This window comes from Euphorbia lathyris, chromosome 10, assembly GCF_963576675.1.
Source record: "Euphorbia lathyris chromosome 10, ddEupLath1.1, whole genome shotgun sequence".
In the NCBI taxonomy this organism is placed as follows: Eukaryota; Viridiplantae; Streptophyta; class Magnoliopsida; order Malpighiales; family Euphorbiaceae; genus Euphorbia; species Euphorbia lathyris.
Genome location: NC_088919.1, coordinates 20,686,192 through 20,696,906, shown reverse-complemented (window position 1 = coordinate 20,696,906; position 10,715 = coordinate 20,686,192). Strand labels below are relative to the sequence as shown.

The 10,715-nt window shown below is 35.5% G+C and overlaps 1 protein-coding gene across 2 annotated transcripts; it reads right to left on the bottom strand.

The window, feature by feature from the left end:
- Positions 1 to 511: 511 nt before the first annotated feature.
- Positions 512 to 10,411, bottom strand: LOC136209160 (uncharacterized). Of its 2 annotated transcripts, none has more exons than XM_066000559.1 (7): positions 10,295 to 10,411; positions 3,848 to 4,089; positions 3,642 to 3,764; positions 3,415 to 3,531; positions 3,128 to 3,310; positions 1,735 to 1,876; positions 512 to 948 (listed from the first exon to the last, which is right to left on the bottom strand). In XM_066000559.1, exons 2-7 carry the CDS (start codon positions 4,049 to 4,051, stop codon positions 785 to 787), a joined length of 933 nt encoding a protein of 310 aa, XP_065856631.1. In that variant the 5' UTR covers positions 4,052 to 4,089; positions 10,295 to 10,411; the 3' UTR covers positions 512 to 784. The 2 variants fall into 2 exon arrangements, with proteins under 2 accessions (XP_065856631.1, XP_065856630.1); XM_066000558.1 differs by lacking the exon at positions 10,295 to 10,411 and adding an exon at positions 9,697 to 10,288.
- Between the last annotated feature and the right edge of the window lie 304 nt (positions 10,412 to 10,715).

The window sequence follows — 10,715 nt, the reverse complement described above, 5'->3', positions numbered from 1 at the left end:
AATCAACCATCAGGACCTTCCCTAGTCCATTGGCCTAGGACCCAAAGCTAGAGGGCTCAAAAAATTTAAGTCTATATGTATATGAAGTAAAGAATACATATATTCTAAGATCAAAAAAAAAAAAAAAAAATACATATATTCATATTATCTAGACCTGTACCACACCATTGTTAATACAATATTTTTTTGTTTATCATTTATTAAAATATATTTTAAACTTTTGTACGTACAAGTTTTTTACTAAAGGAACTCTTGTCTGTTATTTCGCTTAAGATCCATAAATTGTCAGGACCAGTCTTATCAACCATAGTGAGACTAGCATGTGAAGTAGCATTAAAAGGACTCCATATGTTGGAGTTTAAACCGAGTTAGTATATGTATTACTCATAGAAAAAGAAAGCATTTTTATTTGGATAAAATATAAATCGCACATGAAAAACCTCCAGTTTTATAACAGAATCTGAAACATGTCCTATGCTAAAATATCAATGAGAAATTTACAAGAGGCATGTGCAGAGTCTCAATGTCTCTGATTCCCAAATCAATTGTCAAATAAAATGGAACAACCAGAATGATTAGTGAGCTTCCTGTCTCAAATTAAATGGGATATACAATATTTCTTCTTTATGTTCACTCATGTATACATCGCAGGGCCCTCCCTAAATTCATACCTCTAGCTACCTGCTATTCATTGCTAACACTGGCTATTGGTGCTATCTAATTACAAATGATACAACAAAAAATTGTATGTCCTTTTTTACTTTTTTTATTTTGTTAATGTGCCTCACTTCTTTAGTACGTTAGACTCCTTTTTATAACTGATAGGAACTGGAGCCGGAGAGAAACGATTTTGCTTATCTGAAACCAGAACATGGTCGACTTCTTCACTTGTCTCTTCATCTACACCCGAAGATGATGATCCAAACATCTGCACCGTCAGGCTTCCCACTAAAAACAAATTATCTTTGATCAGTTACATCATCAACACATAAATCAGATGAAGGACTAGAAGATGAGACCAGAGTTGTCCATTGCTCAATCTTTAGAGATGAAAGTAACTACACTCAATTTGTTTTTGTGGCTTTATATTCTTATGTTGCTTTACTATGGCAATAAAAGGAATCCAGTCATTTAGTTGCTTCTTCCTATATGGTCCACTTCATAATCTAATTAAGAAATTTATTGCTTAAAATCACATACTATTTCTTTTGGTTTTCCATTTGATCGAACATTTCTGCAAACGTCCTTTACATAAAGGAGATGTAACTGCATTCATTGTATGACTGGTTTATCACCGTACAGCATTCTGCGGGTATTTGTGTGACAGGAGATTTTAAACCTCTCTAATAGCAACTTTAGTGGTAGAAGAATATTACTTAAGCCAATTGGACTGAAATGGCTATTATTCCACTACATTCAGAACAATTGAGGGGGATGCGATGGAAAGCAGAAATGTCTGCTTTCCTCCGTGCCAGACACATCTCATCTGGCGCCGTGGTGGCCTTCACTCTCCCAATTGTTCTGCTTTGTATCAGTTTTGTGCGGTAAAATAAAGTTTGTTACCACAGTTGGTAACAAACCCAAAAAAAGAACAAGGTGTCTAATGGTTGGTAAGACCTAATTATTCAAAAGTAACAAAGACATTGGCTCCATTAGAGATGCTCTAATCAAGTTTGGCAATCATAAAAAATGAAATAAGAAAAAAAAAAGAACCAGAGGTAGAAAATAGTTTACCAAGTACAAGAGCGGCACCGATCCAGCCAGTAGTACCCCACCTTTCACCTAGGAGAAACCATGCAAAAGCAGCACCCCACACGGGTTCCAGCCCATAAATTATAGCTGCATCTGTTGCGGATACATCACACATGGCAGACATCTATACGACAAATCAACTTTTGTTAATTAAGTTGGAATTTCGTTGGAGGATAAAAACAACACAATCTCCCAAAATCACATTACATTTGCGTTGTAGTGTGATTTTGAGAAATTATTAATCAAACTGCCCATAGAACAAGCTTGGATACATGTAATATATGCATCTTTATCAGTTATGATGTCTAAGTAATCTTATCCTTAACAAAATACAAAATACAGAGTTGAAGAAATACACAACGCAAGGAATCTGTAATCTTGAGTATCAGTTATTATATGAGTCGGTAATGAAACAGAATCGCTGGCATCAATCCTTTCAACTATTAGCACCACATAATTGATAATTCAAAGAGACAAAAGAAGGAAAAATAAAAAGAAAAAGAAGGTGAAAAAAAAAGAACCCACCATATAACAGGAAACATGGGAAAGATTACCAAGAAGCAAAGAATAGTAGATCAGAATTTAGAAAGCATATTCAGAGAAATGGATGTTTAAAAGGAGGTGATATCTAATTGCAAGGAATTTAAGTAAAAAGGCACAGAACTATACAAGTATGTTTTTCCATTATTTATTTAGCCAAATCTACGATTGCCAAGACCTAACAGTAGATAAAATATAATGAAGCTACCAAACATATATGTAACAAGCAATGTTACGTGAAAAGAAAAATAAGCCCAAGAAACCATAGTTGGAAGAGCTTTATTTGGCTATATCCAAATAATTACGCAATTGCTAAGTACCAAGTTACGTTTTCCAGCAAATTCTATATATCCTGGTTTAGGATTTCTACCAACAATACCTAACAATATTTTTATTGGGTTATCTACACATGCTAATTTTACTTGGAGAGTGAAGACTAACAAGATTCAGAATTTAACATGCTGCATATATACTTATGTTCATACTCTACACCACTTATTATATTGTTGCAGTTGCAAGTCAATTTTATCATAGGAAATCTATGCATGAGAGGCAACTTGCTGATATGAAAAGATATTTCACGTGGGTGACAATTGCAATTGCAATGCAATTATTAAAACATTGCATGCAAACCCGTTTCCATAAGGCACCAAATGCGACCAGAACTACATTTTGAACCATAACCCAAAACTATTAGGATTGATGTTTTTCATTGTTCAAAAGGCAATTAAGTTGCCGTAATAATGCAGAACAAAAACAAGATTCCAGAAAAAAACAGCAAAAAATTCTTTGAAATTTGAAAAGTTTTTCTTGTTAAGAATACTATGAAGCATACCTCTATCCATAAACATAGCACAGTTGAAAAAACTCCTGTATAGAGTGCAGGTATCCATGGAAAAGTAACCATCCAATGCCACACCATTGTCAACGTCCAAGATGATGGATCAGAAGTTTGAATTCCGTCAAATTGGCTTTTGACAATATACCATATTGTTGAGAATAGAGCAACAACGCATACCTATAAGGGAACCTAAGCATTGTCAAAACCAAAATCACAAGAAAGGAAAAAAAAAAGACAGACTGCATACCTACTTTAAAAGGACAGGTGGATAATACACTTACCTCATATCCAAGAAGAGCCAAGAAGTTCTTTTTGCTTGTGCTTCTTGATACATGTTCAGTTCTTAGCATATGAACGCCAAAACACGCCGCACTTAAAAAGTTCAAGAGATCTCCTATCTGAAAAGTGAATTAACAAAAATATCTGAGATCAGCATTTCAGATACACCATTAATATCGTTAACATAAGAACACCAATACAACTAGTGAAGCACACAGACAAGACTTACACTAGGAGGAGATCCACTGGATTCCAGCATTCCAACTCCTACAAGGGACATGAGAGCTCCAAACCAGGTACGAGCAGGGATTACTGCTCCTAACATACCATCAAGTAGGGGAACCACAATTACCTACCAAATTCACCAACAAATTTTACCTTAAAATTAATTAGTTAGAACCTTTGATATGCATACTGATTGATCAAGAAACTTACAGTAAACATAGATATGAAGGATGCACGCCCTGCATCTGATGTCATCAACCCAAGTGCTTGCATTAGGTATCCGAAACTAAGCCAGATACCCAATTCAATCCCTGCATTACGGGTTTTCCTATCACCCCTTGCTTCTAAAACATATGGGATAAATGGAATGGCAGCTACAACAAATCGCACAACAGTAAAAGCAGCTGGATCCATGATTGTTTCAACCTCTTTGACAACAGGAATATTGCTAGCTACAATTTAAAAGAAAACAACCTTAAAATTGTGATCAAAATTACTGAAGTAATGCATGGATTATGGTACAATATGGCCTGATAAACAGCTTGATATTGGAGTTAATGTAAGAATGGAGGAAAATATTAAAGTATTCAAACTTGGCAATCTAAAACTCTATAAAATAATTGAAAGATGCATCAATAAGAAAAGTTCCAGCGCAACAACTTTGAGAGGACCCTGCTTCCATAATGTCATAAATGCAAATGTCAATGTGTAGCTAGCTATGTTGCACGAAAACTCTTCTTCATTAGCATTTCCGCGTTTCGTGTCCGTTTCCGTTTATTTTCCGTTGCCATTACCGTTTCCTAGCTATATTTTCTTAGAAATAACGTTTTCTGGTATCCGTTTCCGTTTCATTTCCTGTTTCCGTTTCCGTGCAACATAGATAGCTAGTATAACCTAAATAATATTACACCTGATTATTGTAAAAGATTAAGAAAGGAAAACAATTTGGACACACTCTTTAGCTGAGCTAATGTTTTGCAATTACATATCCCTTTATACACTTTGCAATTTGGATATTACATATTTTGCAACAGAAAACATATTTGTGAGTATTACATTTTCATTTCCAATACAATTTGCTGCCTTATCAACATGATTCCCCTTATATCCCATTCTTTCTCGGTTAGCAAATAATCTACGTACCATTTTTGGATGTTCTAAGCATATCCTTTTTTATGTTGCAACATTCATCTTGTTGTCTGTTATAATACCTAGGGAAAGAAGAGTATTTAAAGGTTTAAAGCAAAGAAAATAAAGATTTGCATGAATTTTCATGAATCAAGTTGTTCCAGAGTAAGAGATGTAATCAGCACAGAGAAGTAACTGACCAAGGTGAGACAGTAACTGCACCAGTCATATTTTGCTAAGAGCACAAGCAATAACAGGTACTGGTTGAAGTGTTGGTATATGTTAGGGGAATTTTTTTGTCTCTCATCAAGAGATGTATTTTCCTTACCTAAAAACTTCTCAATGGTGGTAACTAATATACGTCCTTTTGGACATTAGAACCCATAATTCAGACTGTTAAACAATAGTTAACAAATATATACACATATATGTGGATTGGAAGATAAAAAAAAAGTCAGGATTGATTAATTTTTCTTTCTTCCTTTCGCTCTATATTTGTTACTTTTGGAGATTGTCACGTGATGAGGAAGCTTTCAGCAGTTAGTTATGCATAGTTATAGTTTTGGCGCCAAAGTTAGTGTTGATTGTTATGAGTTTGTTATTAGTTTGCTTAGCTGGAATTAACTTTTCTGTGTAGTATAAATAGTGTTGTAATAGTCGCATTCAGTTTTATTGAGAATGAATTCAATTTGAGTTTGTCTTCCTATTCTTCTTCCTAATTCTGTTCATCGGTATAGTGCTGATTCAACATGGTATCAGAGCTTCAATAGTAGATCCATTAGCTTCTTCTTTCATTAGAAAAAACAGTTCATGACAGAAGTAATGCCACCAAAGAAAACAAACAAATCATGCGCAATTCCCTTGAAGTTCATACTGATTCCAGTGAATCTGGAGAAAGTAGTGACAATCGCAATCGCACTTCGCATACAATGGATCGTGATGAATATGCGATACTCAAACCTGTAATGGCTTGTACATGTGGTGAATCACGTAAAATTGCACAAGATCAGATTCAAGAAGAACAGTTAATGCAATTTCTCTCGGGATTTGCAGGAAGTGATTTACAAAGCGAGTTTGTAAATGTCACATTTGGTACGTCCAAAAGTTCTGCAAACCAACAGAATTGATCTTCAAAAAGTCAAAGATCTTCAGGAGGCAATCACAACAATGGAAGGAACAATTACAGAAACAATAATCAAGGGGGTTCTTATGACAGAGCTAATAATGGAAATAAGGAAGACAAGTTCTGCAATCATTGCAGAAAAGGAGAGCATGAACCAAGTGAGTATTTTTCAGCTGGTTGGCTATCCAGAATGGTTTAGAGGCAAGAGACATACTGCGGTTCAACATCAAGTACATCTATCTAGAGATAATCAGTTACCATTGGATGAATCTGACTCTGATTGTGAAGGCAACAGTCAACAGGAAATGATGCAGATGATGGTGCAGAAAGAGGTGAGAAGGTTTTAAAAGGCAAGATGCAGCAAGAGAATAACAAAGGACATGTTTTCTGCTTTTGCTGGCATGAGTATAGAAGGTAAACATTCTTCTTCTAAAAATGCATGGGTCATAGACTCAGAGGCCACCATACACATGACTTGCAATTTAGTAAACATGAGGAATATAGTAAAATTAAATGCACCTAGGAAGGTATTTTTACCAACAAGGGAAGCACATAAAGTAGTTTGCAAAGGAAATGTGATTTTTAAGTCAGGTTTCAGCATGATCAATGTCTTACATGTGCCACAAATTTCAGTATAACTTAGTGTCAGTAAGTAAATTATTTCAAGACCAGCATATTACAGTAAATTTCTTTGCTGGGTATTGTGTTTTGCAAGACCAGAATAGTGAGAAGGTTATTGCTGTGGGATTGAGAATGATTTTTCATTTGATATAAATGTAATAAAGCAAATTACTAAGCAGACACGTGTTGTTCTTTTGCTATAAAAGACAAAGTAAAACAGGCTAATTCGCCACTCAAATTCTGGGGCGAGGCCATGTTGCAGGCTACAACACTTATTAATAATCATCCTACAAAAGTTTTGAATTGGCAAACACCTTTTCAAGTGTTATATGGTTCTACACCAGATTATAGCAGACTGGAGGTTTTTGGATGTACAGCTCATGCAATCAATACTAGTGTGCAGAGGGGCAATTGGTGATAGGTCACACAAATGTGTGTATTTGGGTAGTGCACCTGGAAAGAAAGGTTGGAATTATATAATTTGAATATACAAAAGCTGTATGTATCTCGAGATGTGCATTTTGATTAAGCAACTTTTCTACATGACATTAACAATGTCATTTCGTATAATGATTCTGTTTTGGAAGAACCAGGACATGTTTTTTCCCAATATACACATCAGTCCAACTAGTTCTACAGAATGTTCACTGAATCCTAGTTTGCCTAGTTCATCAAACCAAGCTGCATCATCATCTATGAATCTCAGCTCAACACAATCTATAACAGATTCTCTTGAACAATATCTTTCTCAGGAAGTTCAGGCAGAATGCACAGAATTGAGGCAACCTACTTCACTAGTTGAAGAACCCTTAAGGAGATCAGTTGGAAACATCAAATCTCCTGCTTGGACTCAAGATTTTATCACTACCAATGTGTTTTTTTGTTTGACAGATTCCATGAAAGTTTTACCTCAATTCACACCTCAACATTATGCCTTTTTAAGTAATTTGACACAGATTACAGGACCTATCACAAACCAGGCAGCCTGCAAAGATCCGAATTGGACTCAAGCTATGCAAACGAAGTTAGATGCCTTGGAAAGCAATGGAACTTGGTAGTTAACTATTTTACCTAAGGGCAATAAAGCCATATCTTCTCGATGGATATTCAAGGTGAAATACAACCGCAGATGGCAGTTTAGATAAATACAAAGCTTAAGTGGTAGCTAGGGGATATAATCAGAAATGGGGGATTGCTATCATGGTAGTTTTTCTCCAGTGGCTAAAGTAGTTATGTTGAGGTTATTTCTTGCCCTGGCTGCACATTTTCAGTGGGAAATTTACCAAATAGATGTAAATAACTGTTATATTGAAGAACTCTATATGCAGCCACCAAAGGGATATGAAAAGGCATGGAAAGGGCAAGTTTGCAAGGTAATTAAGCCTATCTATGGGCTTAAACAAGCGGGAAGACAATGGACCAAAGAATTCACTAGTACATTAGTGCGTTTAGGTTTCAAAAGATACCTACATTATTATTGCTTGTTTACAAGAGATTTTGAAAATGAGTTCCTAGTTCTTGTAGTATATATTGATGATATTTTGTTCCCAGGAACATCTGTCAAGCATAACTCCGCCTGTGAGTGTCACTTGGTGGCATTTCCAGCCGGTCCCAAGCCCGGAAAAAGGAGGAGGGTTGCGGTAGGTTTGTGGCGGCCAGCGTAAAACTTAGCCACATCTTATGGACATGAATTCATGTTAGCCGACCCCGAATCATTTCGGGACTAAGGTTAGAGGAGAAGAAGAAGAAGAAGAAGAACATCTGTCAAGCATATTGAAGTGAAGGTAGCTTTACATAAAGCATTTACTTTTTAGGACATGGGAATAGCCAAGAACTTTTGAGGTATCAAACTGACTAGATAGAATGAAGGAGACAAGTTTACAAGATGTTGTTGCTGCGTCTAGTCCTTTCCCAGCTGATGTGGATTTTACAGTGAAAAGTCCTTATATTTCTAATAGTGAACAATATCGAAGGATCATTGGCAAACATCTATATTTAGGATTCACTAGACCAAACATCTGTTCTGTGACACAATAGTTAAGTCAATTTCTGCAAATCCAACTCAACTTCACATGAATATAGCCATACACGTGTTAAAATATCTCGAGGGTACCTCCACACTAGGATTGTTTTATCCAAAACAGTCAGATTTGCAGCTAAAGGCTTTTTGCAATAATGATTATCAAACACAAGAAGGTGTAGATGTCAAGAACATGGAAGCTTACAGTGATGCAGATTGGGCAAGATGCAGGCAAACAAGAAGGTCAGTGGGAGGTTATTGCGTGTTTTTAAGCAAATCACTCATATTCTGGAAGGCTAAAAAGCAAGTCACAGCTAATAAATCTTCTGCAGAAGTAGAATATAGGGCTACAGCAACCGCATCATATGAGGTGAAGTGGCTGATATACTTGTTAAAAGAATTACAAGTTGTTGTGAAATGTCATGTGCCTCTGTACTGTGACAACAAGGCATCAATTCATATAGGAGAAAATCCTGTGTTTCATGAAAGAACTAAACACTTGGATATAGACTGCCATATAATTCGAGAATACTTACAAAATGGGTTACTAACTACACCTTTTATTACATCAGAAGAGCAGTTAGCTAATGTGTTCACTATGCCATTATCTTACAATCACATGGCTCCAGTTTTGATCAAAATGGGTATGGTTTTTCTTCCCTATGTTTCTTAGGCAGAAGAAGAGTAGTTCATCTCGTGAGGAGGGTGTTGGAGTGTATCTTCAAGGAGGAAATTGTTATAAACAAACAACAACCTAATGAGGGAAAATATTTCTTAAGGAAAACAACTAAGGCATATAATCATCATTGTATTGCATTGGATTTTGTTGATGTATATTTTATTATTGTCTTATCTAATACTTATGTTGACTGTTATCATAATTGCTGTTAGTTGATTAAAAGTTATAAAATTTTCTTCATCTCTTCTGTCAAAAAAAGACAACCTATTCTTATTATGTATTGCTAGATTTCGTTAGAAGTAGAGAAAGAGCCTGAAACTAATGTATTCCATATTGGTTTAATCATTTCAGTAAAACACCTAAAATGCCTGTCATTCCTTTATCAGTATCTTGCCAAAGTAAAATTCTAGCACAATTGGTCTCTCCTAAAATATTTTATAACAGTCTAATAAACTTCAATAAAGGGGAAAATAAGACGGATTAATTACCATAAACAATAGTAATGGCATTGAGCAAAAAGATGCTCCTGACTTTGCGTGATGCGAACACAACCCTCCGCAACAGAGATTTCCTCCCAAACAAAGACTTAAGATTGAGAGTCTGTTCCTTTCGATTTTGATTCCTTGTTAATGAATTCACAACATCTACCTCTTTTTCTGTAAGATCAGCAAATGTAGTCCGCTTTTTCGAAGTCGGAATTTCCAAATTACTTAATTTCCGTATTTCTATATCTGAATCTGAGCTACCGCATGAAGAAGACGACGAAGTAGAGGAGGGCGAGTCGTGGCGCAAGGAAAAAGTGGTAAAATGGCGTGGTTTTGGAGGAAATGAGTAAAAAGTGTAGATGGAAGGAGAATTGTTAGTAATGGAGGGAGAGCAAGTGGTGGTGTCTAACGACCATCTACAAGGCCGTAGAGAAGCCATTATTGTAGGATTGAGCTTTTTCCCTCTTAAGATTTATTCATAATAAATTTTCCATTAATGAGGAACAAAAACTGGAATTCTACTGGTTTGTTTTTAAATTAGCCAACAGCCATCAGCCATCAGCCATGACTATGTGAATCAGGCAGCAGGGAAATCACTTACCTGGCTGGCAAAATCAGGGACGACCGATAAGATGACAAAAGTTTTGAGTGCTTTTGGCCGCGTCTGTAAATATCATTTGACCAATCTGTGGCTGGCGTCTTAAAGGTTAATACATGAAGAGACTCCTAACTTGTTAAAAAGAAAAAGTTAGATTGCTAATTTAGACTTAAAGGTACAAAATTAAATTTTTATTCTTTACAACACCAAACAATAAATAATCTTAAAAAATAAATTAAGTTTTTTTTATAAAAAATTACATCCAACATCATGTTTCACATTCATTTTAGATTTAACTAGTCGAAAACCCGTGCAATGCACGGGGTATGAAACTTTTATATAATTTAGATAAATAAATAAATTGATATATTTACTTTTAAATAATTTTATATCATTTTTTATTGAAGATTGGCGCGAGGGGAAG

Excerpts from the sequence above, each read along its gene's own strand:
- LOC136209160 (XM_066000558.1), bottom strand. The coding sequence starts at position 10,132 with ATGGCTTCTCTACGGCCTTGTAGATGGTCGTTAGACACCACCACTTGC. Across the intron at positions 3,765-3,847 it reads CCTTCATATCTATGTTTACT|GTAATTGTGGTTCCCCTACT; the intron begins GTAAGTTTCTTG and ends TGAATTTGGTAG. Across the intron at positions 949-1,734 it reads CGGTGCCGCTCTTGTACTTG|TGGGAAGCCTGACGGTGCAG; the intron begins GTAAACTATTTT and ends ATTTGTTTTTAG.